This window comes from Myotis daubentonii, chromosome 5 (genome assembly GCF_963259705.1).
Source record: "Myotis daubentonii chromosome 5, mMyoDau2.1, whole genome shotgun sequence".
Lineage (NCBI taxonomy): Eukaryota > Metazoa > Chordata > Mammalia > Chiroptera > Vespertilionidae > Myotis > Myotis daubentonii.
The window spans coordinates 105,356,765-105,372,022 of NC_081844.1; the positions used below are offsets into that span (position 1 = coordinate 105,356,765).

At 37.6% G+C, this 15,258-nt stretch overlaps 1 protein-coding gene across 2 annotated transcripts in view; it reads left to right on the forward strand.

The window, feature by feature from the left end:
* The window catches only part of RANBP17 (RAN binding protein 17), a 236,230-nt gene that overhangs the window by 42,293 nt on the left and 178,679 nt on the right, over positions 1–15,258 (forward strand). For both annotated transcript variants that reach the window (XM_059699170.1, XM_059699171.1), the window contains exon 14: positions 3,234–3,369. In XM_059699170.1, coding sequence (XP_059555153.1) covers positions 3,234–3,369 — 136 coding nt within the window. The remainder of the gene's footprint in view (positions 1–3,233; positions 3,370–15,258) is intronic.

The window sequence follows — 15,258 nt, forward strand, 5'->3', positions numbered from 1 at the left end:
ATAATAAATGTAGATATTTACTTATACCTATGTATATTATTATATACTGGAGGCACGGTGCACGAGATTAGTGCACTTGAGGCGGGGGTCCCTCAGCCTGGCCTGCACCCTCTCTCAGTCCAGGACCCCTCAGGGGATGTCTGCCCCCGGGATTGGGCCTAAGCCAGCAGTCAGACATCCCTCTTGCAGTCTGGGGCTCTTGTAGTGTGGAACCCCTCACTCCTTACCACCCACCTGCAGCAGAGGCAGGAGAGGCTCCCACTACCGCCGCTGCGCTCACCAGCCGTGAGCCCAGCTTCTGGCTGAGCGGTGCTCCCCCTGTGGGGAGCGGTGCTCCTGCATTGAGCATCTCCCCCCTGGTGGTCAGTGTGCATCATAGTGGCTGGTCGTTTTGTGCCGGGGTCCAACCCCAGCAGGTCCAGGGGTCCCCAAAGGTGTGGACGGAGTCGGCGAAGAAGGAAGGTACACGGAGACAGCGTTCAGTTGATAGCAGCCTAGCCAGGATCTCCAGCCAGGATCTCCAGCCAAGTTCTGGTCTGGATCTCCAGAGAGGTTCTGCTTCAGATCTCCAGCCAGGTTCTGTGGCCATGTTCCCTTGCTAGGTTCTTTCAGCCAGGTTCTGTCTGAGATCTCCAGCCAGGTTTGGTCACCAGGTTCCAGTCAGGTTCTCCTGCCAATCTCTGTAGTCAGGTTCAGTCCAGGATCCCTTGCCATGTTCTCCTGCTAGGCTCTGTCTCTAGGCTCCGAGGCCAGTCCCTGTCCAGGATCCTCCGGCATGCTCTCTCCAGCGAAGTTCTTCTGTCTCTAGAGAACGTTCTGTGTAGGTTCTGTGCCTAGGCTCTGTCTCTCTTGGTCCTGTCTTCCAAGCCCTGTCTGAGTTCTGTCTCTTGCTGTCTTGTTCTGAGTTCTGAGTTCTGTCTCTCTGTCTGGTTACATCTGTATTTATACCAGTTGATTCAATCCTATCAATCTCTATTCCAAAGGTTAGGGCGTTTCTTATCTCCATTCCAGGGAGAAAAGATTATGTAGTTTAAGCATGATTGTTTGTAGTTAAAGGGATTAATTACCCGCCTGGCACTTACTTGAGGGGTTTTATTCCCTCCCTAACTTCAGGGGAAAATCCCTACCTGGGGATTCAACCTTTCTCAGAGAGGTGACCTTGGTTAAAACACAGCGCCAAGAAGGTGAGCAAACATATTAAGAACCGTATGCCATATATGCCAGGTCCCTTGAAACAGCAAGGATGGACCGGCTCCCGGCAAATTCCCCCTTTTTTATTTTTTAAAAGCAGGCATTAAAAAGAAAAACCTCAAATGCTCTCTTATATCCATTTTAAGAGTAGAATTGGCGCTTTCTGCTATTACCTGAGTCCTGATCTATCACCCCAGGGAGAGCTTGCCAATCCTGCACTTTCCCGGGGTGGAAAGGCTGCAGTGGGGTTAAGGATAAGGCTCCTTGGGCCTACCTTCTCCCATGCCTCTACATTTACCTTTCCGGCACCTTTCCTTCCTCAGAAAAGCATGGAAGTATTTCTTGTATAAAATGTTCCATCTGACTGGGAGTAACCTTAATTCCTCTGCTAGCAAGCATATGTGTTAAAAGATCAATACAGAGTCTTCTTTCTTTGGACTCAGTATGGCACATCTTGTCAATCTAAGTTCTGTACTATCCACCTTCTTACCCTACTTATCCTCTGTAGGGGGGTCTGCAGTACCCTGGTGGAGTCCTATCCGTCCCGAGTGTGGGGTTCTCAATGGGGGGGCGGGGGCTTACCTAAGGGAATCCTGTTCCAGGGGTTCCCAAAGGTGTGGACGGAGTCGGCGAAGACTATCCACCCTCTTCCTACGGTGGAGTCTGATCCGTCCCGAGTGTGGAGGTTCTCAATGGGGCGGCTTACCTAAGGGAATCCTGTTCCAGGGGTTCCCAAAGGTATGGACGGAGTCGGCGAAGACTATCCACCCTCTTCCTACGGTGGAGTCCTATCCGTCCCAAGTGCGGGGCGCTTACCTAGGGGTCCCTGTTCGGGCGCCAGATGCCGGGGTCCAACCCCAGCAGGTCCAGGGGTCCCCAAAGGCGTGGACGGAGTCGGCGAAGAAGGAATGACATGGAGACAGCGTTCAGTTGATCAGCAACCTAGCCAGGATCTCTAGCCCGGATCTCCAGAGAGGTTCTGCTTCAGATCTCCAGCGAGGCTCTGCAGCCATGTTCCCTCGCTAGGTTCCCCAGCCAGGCTCTGTCCAGGCTCTCCAGTCAGATTCAGTGTCCAGGTTCTCCAGGCAGGTCCAGTCACCAGGTTCTAGTCAGGTTCTCTTGCCATGTTCTATAGTCAGGTTCAGTCCAGGATCCCTTGCCATGTTCTCCTGCTAGGCTCTGTCTCTAGGCTCCGAGGCCAGTCCCTGTCCAGGATCCTCCGGCATGCTCTCTCCAGCGAAGTTCTTCTGTCTCTAGAGAACGTTCTGTGTAGGTTCTGTGCCTAGGCTCTGTCTCTCTTGGTCCTGTCTTCCAAGCCCTGTCTGAGTTCTGTCTCTTGCTGTCTTGTTCTGAGTTCTGAGTTCTGTCTCTCTGTCTGGTTACATCTGTATTTATACCAGTTGATTCAATCCTATCAATCTCTATTCCAAAGGTTAGGGCGTTTCTTATCTCCATTCCAGGGAGAAAAGATTATGTAGTTTAAGCATGATTGTTTGTAGTTAAAGGGATTAATTACCCGCCTGGCACTTACTTGAGGGGTTTTATTCCCTCCCTAACTTCAGGGGAAAATCCCTACCTGGGGATTCAACCTTTCTCGGAGAGGTGACCTTGGTTAAAACACAGCGCCAAGAAGGTGAGCAAACATATTAAGAACCGTATGCCATATATGCCAGGTCCCTTGAAACAGCAAGGATGGACCGGCTCCCGGCAGTTTTGCCATTCAGTCAATTTGCATATTAGGCTTTTATTATATACGATTTGTATATGTCATATGTATTTATAACTTTGTAAAAAAAAATACGTCTATAGGTTTGTATGCTTGTATGTGTATAGGTATATGTGTTTTAGGGAAAAATATTAGAAATTGTAGTCTCTCTTAGTAGTAAGACTTTAGATGATTTTTAAAAAATTGTTTTATAAGTTTTTGTGTTTTTTTCACTTTTTACAGTAATTATATATTGTATTACATTGACAGTAAATGTTTTAATGTTATTTCTCTTAAGAATTTTTACTGAAGCTTTATTTCTTTCCTTCATGAAAAGTGTTTTTCAGCTTATATCGTTAATGGATACCGGATTGCCTCAGCGTTCTAATGAGAAAATAGAGCTTGCAATTCTGTGGTTCTTGGATCAGTTTCGTAAAACATATGTTGGTGACCAACTTCAAAGAACCTCAAAGGTAGGTTTTTACTAGAGATTAAAAAAATTTTTTGGAAGATAAAGAAAGATGTTCACATATAACAGCTTTGAGCTGAATGATATAGTTGGGCAATTTGTACATAAGAAATTTAATTGATCAATTGAAATCAATTGACTAACATTGACAGCAGTGTGAGATTAATTTGCTCATTGTATGCCTGGATTTACCATTTTCTTTAAAGATTGATTGACAGAGTTAGTGAATGTTTTTTATGTGGCTGGTCATTAAATAGTTAAGATTGTTTTAAAGACCTTAATGGATTTTGCCTTATAGTATTGTATTTCAAGGTTTAAAACATAAGATTTACTCTTTTAGTAGTTTGGTTTTTTTTCTGGACACTTATTTATTTATGGGATTTCCAGTGTAGTTTTTGCTCATTCCTTGGCATTTTTACATGATAGATTATGACGACTAGGAGAGTTAGACATGTCTTTGAGAGGCTATAGTTAAGTTACCTTGATGTGGAGAACACTTGTCCTATGACAAATGAAAGTTTAGCATCAAATTGAGATGAATTGATCCTAAGGCATAATTAGGGATTATTGAGAGCATGTATGTGAACCCTAACCAGATATTTAGTAGTATTTGTGACACTAAGATCTATGAAGTTTTTTTCTTCCTGGGATAGTAAGTCTTTCTAAAACCTCTGTAAGAAGTCCTAAGGATATTTTTATCTTCTTTGGATTTATAGTTTGTATTAGTAATGTGGAAGTATTTCCTATTTGAAAATTCTAGAAAAAGCTTTTTTATATTAACTAAGCTTTTTATTCCCTGAGAAAGTTAGCTTAATCTTCATTAGTTCATTTATGATTTTCTGTTAATAATAGTTGTATAATAGTGTTAAAAAGTACTTGATTTTGTAAGATCACCTTTTAATTAATTTCAGGTAGTTTTTGGTTTTTGCTTTTTAAGAAAGAAGATACAGCTTGATGCTTTCTTTGTCAGATACATTGTGATATTTTATTGCCATTTGTGATTAATGTCAATAAACTTTCTTAGAATTAAGCTGCTCTTGAATGAGACCGTTAGGGAGAAAAAAGAGTAGCAAGAAATAAATATGTTAGGTTGACACCAAGACAAATTGGAATCAGAAAAAAATTACATGATTTGAAATTTATACAGGGTGCCTCTTTTAACATCCTAAATGTGTTACTCAGGATGAGTATAAGTTGCATTATGATTAATTGTCTTGTTTTAAATGTACTCGGAGAGTTTCTTATTTTGCTTTTGCAAAGTGGATACTGTTGAAACATTACTAATTCAATATTCATTTGTTCTGGGTCTTAAATCAGAAGAGTATAATATGGAGTAGAAAAACTTCAGATGTTGTGTGTAAAGTACTTGGAGAGAAATATGTAAAATAAGAGTAGTTGTTTTAGGACAGTGGGACTTGGGAAATACACATATACTGTTAATATAAAGCAATTGTGGGGAAAATGAATTAAAGAAGATCAGTATTTCTTTTTTGAAAGAGATTCCACATTAGGAAGAAAAAAACATCATCAGACTAGTGTTTCTTTTAGTAGAATTAACATTTTTGGTGTATGTGTCTTATCCTGTTTTCAGAAACAGTTTAGGCCTAAGATGATGTTATTTCTAAGGCATTCCTACTGCATAACCCCAAAGTGAAGCCAAAGCTTTGCGCTTTTCTTTTTCTCTGGCTGGCCTGCCAATTTGCCTTAATAGGAACGCTTTTGAGGTCATTAGTATGTGCCACGACACCCCTCTAGGAACTCTTCATGCTCTTTCTGGTCCTTGCAACAAGCCTGAGAGGTTGGTATTATTGTTCCCATTTACAACTGAAAGAACAGACTGCCTAAAGCATTTATAGTAAGTTCTCTACATACTATTTTTCTGGCATCCAGCTAAGAAAATCTATATGGAAAATATTTTTTGGTTAGTGTATTGTTGCATTTCAAATTGTGGCAAAAAAGAGGAGAGTGTTAGGTAACAGTAAGTGAATAATGTTTAGTTTAGTGTGCACTTATTTCATACCAGGAACTTTATTAAACACTCATAAGCATTATTTCATTTAATTGGATTATATAGAGTATGACTTACAAGGTTCTGCCAATATCTCTTCTACGTGTCACCAGTCTCATGCCTCAGGACTCTGTACTTGGACTGCATACTTTATGTGTGCCAACTTTTCTCAGCTCCTGGAGCAGTCTGTGTTCTCTGTCAATTCTGGGCCTTTGAACTGTTTCTTCTGCCTAGAATCTGCCTAGGACCTATTTCTTTTAAACCCAGCTTCTCTCTGCCTTACTCCTCCTACTTTCACATTAAACATATGCTGTAGGATGCTCTTCTTAACTTAAACTCTGGGAGAATTTCTTTTCTCTGTGTTTTTTAGCACCCCGTGTTTCCTATTTATATATTACTTTGCAATGTAATTACATATGTTAGTAAAACATGTGGACTATAATTTGAGTTAGGACTGTTTCTGCCTTTTTTATTGTCATCACCTCCAAGTGCTTGTCATATTGCTTGTGTGCTTTCTACTACATAGTGGTTGAATATATGTATTTAATAGAACTCCATAGGAAGTGGCTCTCGACCTCATATATAATACTTTCATGTAATAAAGAGTAATAAAGGAAAATGATGCTGGCTTCATTGAAATTATTCGGCAGTTTTAAATGAGGTGTACTGTTAAGCATTTTGAATTTTTGTAAAATCCTGCATATGCAAAGTAATATTATTTATAGAAATAAGTGTTTCAGAAAACAGGTGGAATCATTGCGGAGTCCTATTTGATGTGTAGAAGTATGTCCTATAAGTGAGAAAGAAGAATCATCAATAGTAGATATAGGCATTTATTTAACGGTTAGTCTGTGCCAAAGACTTTGCATAGCATTTGACAAGCGTTTAATTTTATTTCACAAAAGTTCTATGAAAATAGTTCTTTTTATTAACACCCACCCACCTCTTTTTACGTATATGGGAACTGAGTCTTGGAATGGTTATCAAAACGTGTTGAACTGGATTTGAACCCAGGAGCAGTTTGTGGAAGTTTAAACAGCTGGGGATGAGAATGAGACACTGGACCGAAAATACTCTCAGACATTCCTCAACTCTTGCTATTATAACACTGTGAGCCAAGCTTGAAACTCCAGAGCAGGAGGTCAGTGGAACGCATTTAGGAGCAAGAAACTCATTTGAGAGAGTTCTTCACGTACAAATGTGTGGATCTCCAATGTAAAAATCAGTCTCTTTTATGGATCTACAGTGACGTTTACTGGATGACAAGCCCTGTTGTGAACAGAGTCACTCTTTAGTTTCTCAGTCTAAGAATTGGACAGACACAGACAGCTGCCAGTCGGCAGCATTAGAAGAAAGCCAATTGTATGAAAATCAAACAGAAACTAGGATATTGGCGCAAAACCAAACGATCTGTATTGCAACCGTAAAACAAGAACAAGCATAGAGACCAATCAGTTTAAACGGGAACAGGTGGGAGATCATTGGTTTTTCTTTTCTTTTTTGTAAAAGAACCTGAGGAGCTGAGGATTTACAGATCTGGAATAGAGTTCATGGGTCAGGTGCAACAGGTAGAAACATAGAAAACTCAGGTAAATTAAGTGAATCAAACTAAATGTTTGTACAAGAAAGGAAATCCAACTATAATAGAATTGTGTAGCTTAGTTATAAATGATAGGTACATTGTCACAAATATATTAGGGAGTCAAAAGATAATGTCTAAAATTCAAAATTCAAGAAATAGCTGTATCAGCATGTTATTTAGAAGAATGGATCAAAATAGTGAAAGAAATAGCTAAAAATTTAAAAGAGTTTAAAGTGGGTTTACTGAGTATTAGAATCAGACGTGTAGAGGAGTATGTCAGAGGATGGCAGGCTTTTCATTGTTACTGTGTGATTTTTATATGATGCATATGTAAAATTTTATAGAAATACAAATTAATTTGAACAATTATAATATTTTCTACATGCAGTGATAATGGTAAGCACATGGTATCATGGGGACACAGAGCACATGAGTCTTTAGCTGATGTATGGAAAAGGATTTGTTAAGAGGGTGAAGTCTGGGAAAGGAGCCACATGGCAATCATGCAGTCTCCTTAAATCTAGAGCCCAGAAGTCTAGGTGGAAGGTGAAAGGGGTAGCAAAATCAGGCCTCTGCACACTGACCAGTTTGTCCTCCAACTGTGTGTATTATTTCTGAGCTGCATCGATAATCTGTTCTGGAGTTCAGTAACAGTACAATTATAGTAATCCAGCATGCTCTTGGAATAAAATGTACTAATCCAAAGTGTAGCTAATTAGTAAACTGTATATATAAATAGGTCACCCATTTAAAATATTAGGATACAACTTAAAACACTAAAACTCTACTAAATGTAATAGAACTAGTGGCCTGGTGCACGAATTGGTGCACATTGAAAGGAAATTAATTAGAAGAAATATTTTAATATCGCTATTCGTCCCTCGAATACTTAGAAGTGTTAACCAAATTCACGAGCGACAATGACAGATGGAAACACAAGTGCGATTGGCGCCAGCAAGAGCTTTATATGTATCGCACATGTGTAAGTCAACTTAGCCTTTTAAAGATATAGAATAAACTTGCTTAATTAGACCTGCTTTCTGATTTAGCTAAACTTTTTCCAGCCCAGTGAAGCACCCCAACTTCTCTTTCAAGTAATTGTCAGCAACACAGCAGTAAATATCAACACAAAGCAGATTATTATTGTAGATCATGCAGGGAGAACAAAGAGTAAAATATTTAACTGCAGCAGTGTCTGACTATCTTCTGTGCAGTGAGAAAAGAAACCTGAAGTCATTTTCAAGTTCCACCACTTCTTACTTCTTTTCAGTTGGGTCAAGTTTCTAAGCTTTCTAAATCTCCGTTTTCTGGCTAATGAAAAGAAAATGGGATTCCACCAGGTCTCCTATCTACCACTCCAGGACTTCTATGAGGATCAAATGAGGCACGGGAAAATGCTTCCCAGACATTTGGTTAGTGTAAAATGTTTCCACCTGGTTACAAAGCAAGTCATGTTCCTGGGCTGCAGAAACTGCAAAGGAGGCTAGTCACTAGGGAGAGGAAGCGGGTGTTGCTACGTGATGGCATTACCTGGTGCCCACAGCGACCGTTTCTGGGCTGGGCTGGGCTGTGGGCCGCATTTTGCGCCATGGTGTCTGGGCAGCATTGGCTGCTATTTGGTGAGGTGTAGCTCCAGGGTGGTGGCAGGGCCTGTGTCCCACTTGGGGCAAGCCAAGTGTTGCTTTGTGGGTGCCAGGTCCGTGGTGCCAGTGTGTATCATGGCAGCTCCTACTTTGAGCGTCTGCCCCCTGGTGGTCAGTGCACGTCATAGCAACTGTTCGGACTGTCGGACACTTAGCATATTAGCCTTGTATATATATAGATCTTTTTTAGGGTATATCAAAGTGTTTGCAGTATTTTTTTTTGTATTCATCAATTATTCTCTGATAAATATTACTAGTGCTTTATTTTTTATTATTTTACTTATTTTTTAAAAATATGTTTTTATTGATTTCAGAAAGGAAGGGAGAGAGAGAGAGAGAAACATCGGTGATGAGAGAGAATCATTGATTGCCTCCTGCACGTCCCCTTCTAGGGATTGAGCCTGAAACCTGAGCATGTGCCCTGACCAGGAATGGAACCATGACCTCCTGGTTCCTGGATGGCTGCTCAACCACTGAGCCATGCCCACTGGACAATATTGCTAGAGCTTTCTTTCATCCATATAGAAGATGCCACCGTGCACCAAAATATTAATTGTTTCAGATTATTGAAAACTGTTTTTAAGTATTTACATTTTAAAAATTTGATGTCTAGTTATTTATTGGGGAAAAGTTTGTTTAAATTTTTAATCCAAGTAAAATTAGATTTAAAAATTTTAAATTAAAATAAGGAAGAACTTTTTTTAGAGACTTTAGTAAATATATATATATATATATATATATATATATATATATATATATATTATGTGTGTGTGTGTGTGTGTGTGTATATATATATATATATATATATATATATATATATAGTCTTTATTTTTGAGATTATTCCAGATGTCCCTCTTTTTTCCACCCACTGCCCCCTCCACCTAGTTCCTGCCCTACCCCAGGCCTTTGCCACCCTGTTGTCTGTGTCCCTAGGTAATGCACATATGCATATAAGATCTTTGTTTAATCTCTTCTCGCCTCCCTACCCCCCTTACCTCTGAGAATCATCAGTCTGTTCCATTTCCATGCCCCTGATTCTATTTTATTCACCAGTTTATTCTGATCATTAGATTTCTTATTCGTTTATTTTGATTTTTAGTTTCAATTGTTGATAAAAAATATATTTGCTGTCATTTTGTTGTTCATATTTTTTATTATTTTCTTTTCCTTCTTCTTCCCCTTCTTAAATAATACCCTTCAACATTTCATATAATACTGGTTTGGTGGTGATGAACTCCTTTAGCTTTTTCTTGTCTGTGAATCTGTTTATCTGACCTTCAATTCTAAATGATAGCTTTGCTGGGTAGAGTAATCTTGGTTGCAGGTCCTTGCTATTCATTACTTTGAATATTTCTTGCCACTCCCTTCTGGCCTGCATAGTTTCTGTTGAGAATTCAGCTGACAGTCATATGGGCAGTCCCTTGTTGGTAACTAACTGCTTTTCTCTTGCTGCTTTTAAGATTCTCTCTTTGTCTTAGATTCTCTCTGTCTCTTAGCCCTTGGCATTTTAATTATGATGTGTCTTGGTGTGGTGCTCTTTGGGTTCCTTTTGTTTGGGACTCTCTGTGCTTCCTGGACTTGTAAGTCTCTTTCTTTCACTAGGTAGGGGAAGTTTTCTGTCATTATTTCTTCAAATAGGTTTTCAATATCTGCTCTCTCTCTCCTGGCACCCCCATAATGCAAATGTTGGTATGATTGAAGTTATCCCAGAGGCTCCTTACACTATCTTCATATCTTTGAATTCTTTTTTCTTTTTGCTCGTCTGGGTGTTTCTTGCTTCCTCATATTTCAAACGGTTGATTTAATTCTCAGAATCCTCTACCCTACTGTTGAATCCCTGTATATTATTCTTTATTTCAGTCAGTGTATACTTAATTTCTGACTGGTCCTTTTCCATTTTTTTTTTTGTAGGTTTCTAGAAGATTCTTGAGTAACCTTATAACTGTGCTTTTGAAGTCTATATCCAGTAGTTTGCTTTCTTCCATTTCTTCATTTGTGACATGTTTCTTTGTCTCTGCATTTGACTGCTTCCCTGTGTTTGTTTCTGTGTATCAGGTAGAGCTGCTATGTCTCCTTGAGTTAGTAGAGTGGCCTTGTGTAGTAGGTGTTCTGTAGGTCCCAGTGGCTCAGCCTCCACAGTCACCTGAGCTGGGAGCTCTAGTTGCAGCCCTTTGTGGGCTATGAACACAGTCTTGTTGTGCTTTCTCCTGCCAGTCTCAGAGTGCTTTCTTCATCACTTCTCTAGTTGTAGACTTCATTCAGCTAGCTTTCCAGCAATTCTGGATGATGGTTGTTTTGTATTTTAGTTGTAATTTTGATGTGGTTGTGGGAGGTGGCGAGTACAGGCATTTACCTACTCTGCAATCTTCGTTGTCTCTTTCAGGAAGAACCTTTTTTAAACACATACACACATACACCTCTTGGCTTCTGAATATTTACCAAAGGTTGGAAGATTTGAACTTAGTTCTTAAATACCTTTATTTATTTAAGCCAGTCCTACCATAAACAACAGTGTTGCTTTGGTGGGTTACAAAAATCTCACCAGTAAATGAAATTCCAAAAGTTAGTTAAGATGTGTTGTAAGGTCTTGGAATGTATTTTCCTTTAAAAATAGATCCACAAAGAGCTAGTTAATCAATAGCACCGATAAGCTATAGTATTAATAGAAGTTGTCTAAATTTTGGCCTCTTGAACTGAGGATCAGAAATTGAGAAAGCAAGTTCCCTTTCCCTTTTAGGATTTAAAATTTGAAATGTGCAAGTTAGTCTTAGAGATTTCTCCTTTCCTCACTCCGTTTTGACTTCCTATCCAGCCAGCTACCACCAGAGGGATTTCATCCTTTGAAATGAGCAGTTCTCTTTTCTCCATCACCGCTCTACACACAGCAACACACACACACCCTTACAAATTTGCTTTCTTTCCCAATACCTACCATCTGCCAGATGTCAAAAGGAAAGCATTCCAATTAATGTATGAATGAATTCTCCTAGGAAGGATTTGCCTTTTCTAGAGAAGGTATTTATTAATGCCAAAGAATTTCAAATGCATAACAAAGTGAAGTAAGTAAAAAATCAGGCATTGTTGAGGTAGCCATTTAGATCCTATCTGCTTTGGGAGTCCACTGCATTTTTAGTTTCCCACTTTTTTTTTCTTTCTGAATCTAGCTATTTCTTAAAATTTTCCATATTACCTTTCAGAAGGGTTCTCCAGGCATTGGGAAGTTGTGAAGCCTGAGGGAGTAATTCATAAAAAGGCTGACCAACATTTAGATTTGCCTTAGGATAGTCTGGGTTCACACTTGTTATGGTATAATTGATTGTTAATTGCTCTACCTTTCATTCTCAAAAGTGTCCCTATGTGGACAATAAATTATATGGTCACCTTATGTCATGTCTTTATAAATAGGATATTGTAGGAATTCATATATGAGAAATGGCTTTGTGAAGGCTAGGCACAGATTCTTTTCTTTTGACTCTCTGGCTCTTCCTACCTGAGAAAAAGCCTTGTTTGTAAGCATCATGAACTAGTGATAGATATATAAGCATATTGTAGCCTTGTCATTCTGTGGAATAATGGCATTTGCATTAAGACAGTAAGTACCCATTGATGTATTTCCAAGTTATTCAAAATAGAAATGGGAATACTTCAACTTTCAAGCATTATCTTTGCATATAGTTTTCAGTTGTTTTATGTGATTACTCCACCTGTTATCTGCTTTGCTCCTTCTGTTGAGTACACACATGAAGCAGCAGATGGCATTCTCTCCCTGCAATTGTTAAGTTCTCTTGTATAGACTGTTACTAACAGTTACTGGTAAATTGAGTAGGAAAGCACTTGAATAATGAAACAGAAAAACATACTGGAACAGTAACTTCAGTGGACTGCTGAAGTGCAATCCAATGTTGAAATAATGTACTTGCTGCTTTTTTAGGTACTTGGATATATTTCGATTGTTGGCAAAATGTGTCCTTGTACTTGATAACAATTTTAGGGAAAAGCATTTAGGAAATTCAATCACAAGAAAACTGTTTTGTGCACTTTGGTGAAAAATAAATATCAGCTTTAAAACTTTTTAAACAATAAACATTTAAACATTTTTAAATATTTTAGTATAATAAATGTATCATGCAGGTTATAGGGAAAAAGAACCTTAAAAAGTTAAGATTATCTTTTGATGTTTGAGTATTAGAGAATAATGATCAATGACTTCTGGAATTTTCAAGTGTTTTAAAACTTTTTGAAGTTTATATGCTGTTTTCCCATTTACTGTGTGAATGTATTGTAATCTGTCTCTACGATAGTGTCACTAGAGCTAGGCTAGGTTTCCCTTTTTAGAGAATGGTTAGTGCTTATGCTAATAGTCCAAGTTAATGCTTATGTTGCCATATTTTATTGCTAAGGGAGTTGTTCTTTCAATTATATAATATATCTAATATATAAATGATACATATAATACATCAGTATTCAAATAGGCTCTTAAAAAGATGATTTCTCTGTACCCTTTTCCACTTAATTCATATTACATGATAATATACACATTAACTATTTTTAAAAACACATTTTATGCCCCTAGTTAGCAGAAAGTTGAACAAAGCAGATAGAAAGCCTACTTATTTTATTTTTAAAATGTTTTTGCTTTATAAATGTATTTGCCAAGTTACACTTCTAAGTGTGAACTCCCTACGTGCATTTAAGGTTGACTCAAGAGCATTAAGTACTAGACTAGGAGGTTTGGAGCAGAAAAATCTAAAGTTAAAATCTTACCTGCCATTAATAATTGTATGATAATGCAAGAGATATATAGGACTTAAGTGGGAAATATGGGATTATATTTCTTAAACTAACTCATTATTATTTATCAGACTAATTGAAATCCAGTATACCATTATTTGGCATCAGATCTTATGTGACATATATAAGTTTATAATTCTCTATATATACACTTATTGTCTCCTTTGTGCCCAGCACTATGCTAGATTCTGGAAGAACACAAAGATAATGATTCTTTGTGACTACTTGATAAAGTATATGCTTACTGACAGTATTTTTATCTATATTTTCTTCTTATTTTTCATTTATTAGTGATTATAAATTCTAAGGCATTTATAAAATTTGATATCTGTGGACAAACTGCGCAAAGTGAAAACTCCATGTACATCCACAGATTATGAATGACATATTTTGGAATTGTTCTCTTGATTAATTTTTTAAAAGTAAGATGGAAGGTAATAATTTCTTCTGGTGGTGATTTATAAGTTTTTCTGCCTCAGGTAATATTTATTTCAGTTTAGCTTCTCATGTTTAAAATTTTTCTAACAATTTAAAGAAATTGTTGTGATAAAAATAAACAAAATATCATGTGATATGTGACTAAAATATATCTTTCAGTTTTTAAATTTTACAACTCAAACGTTCCTTTTCTGCCCCCTATTGGTCTTCAGTTTTTCTCAGTCATTGGGTCTTGCGGAAATTATGGCACAAGACAATCTTCACCCCCCAAAATCAAAAGGAGAGGCATACAATAATACAGTTGCTTCCCTGAGAAAGATTTCCCATAATTTAAATTGTGTCTGCAGTTATTATGTGTATGTATGTATGAATGTCTACACACACACACACACACACACACACACAGTGTATACATTTATTTGATTTATTTGACAGTTCTTGCTTCTAGGATAATGAAAATTTAAAGAATCTGCTGAATATCCTCATTGACCACTTTGTAAAGTAGAGATGGAAACCTCGTTAATGGAATGTTGGGGTGGAATTTGCTGTCTTAAAAATATTTGAGTTTCTTAAAAGAAACTCATATATGTAAAAATATGAGCCCTAACTTTGGCATTTCAATGATAGAGGTGTATGTAAATCTTCTACTAAATTTCTACCCAAAATGTGTTCACTTGTGATGCTGGTGCTAAAATTGGTTATCTTATTATTTAGTGTCAATGTAGTGATCAGTGGGACTCTCTTAGTGCACCCCTGAAAGTATTAACTTTCTTCTGCTCATAATTGCTTTAAGTAGCTTGCTTAAAGGGAACCAGGATGAGATTGGATCCATCCTACTTCCGCTACAGAAACCCTGACTCAGAATTTGTAAATAACCCAACCCACATCTTTGTTGTTTTTGCTTCAAGGAATGCTTAACTCCTATTAGATATTGTGATGATCAACTGAAATGATAAGTCATTTTAGTTACCAGTATTTAAATAAATATGTTTGAAATATTTCCAATAGAGGTTTAGGCTTCAAAATACTGATCCTGTAGTGTCATGTTTCTTACAAAACTGAATGAGGAATATTGTGGATTTTTAATCACATTTTAAAAATGTAAATCATTTATTTAATAATTCTTTAAAAGTTTTCATATAATTACTTAATCATTTGTGTACTAATACCTTATGCATTTTGGGTAGGGTAAGTGTAAGAAAGTAAACATAAGGTATTTCCAAGGCACATTAGTATTTGAAGAATAAGTATGTTTAGCCTTAGAGCAAGTCTGGTACTAGTAGTTAAAACATTTTAATAATATATTTGGGGGTATGATGTATGTGTGTTTATATTTTTCTTCCTCAAAAATAGACTGTTTGTTGCTAATTCATGTTACCTAAAACTAGGAAAATATTAACAAGCTAGATGTACTAAAAAATACATATGAAT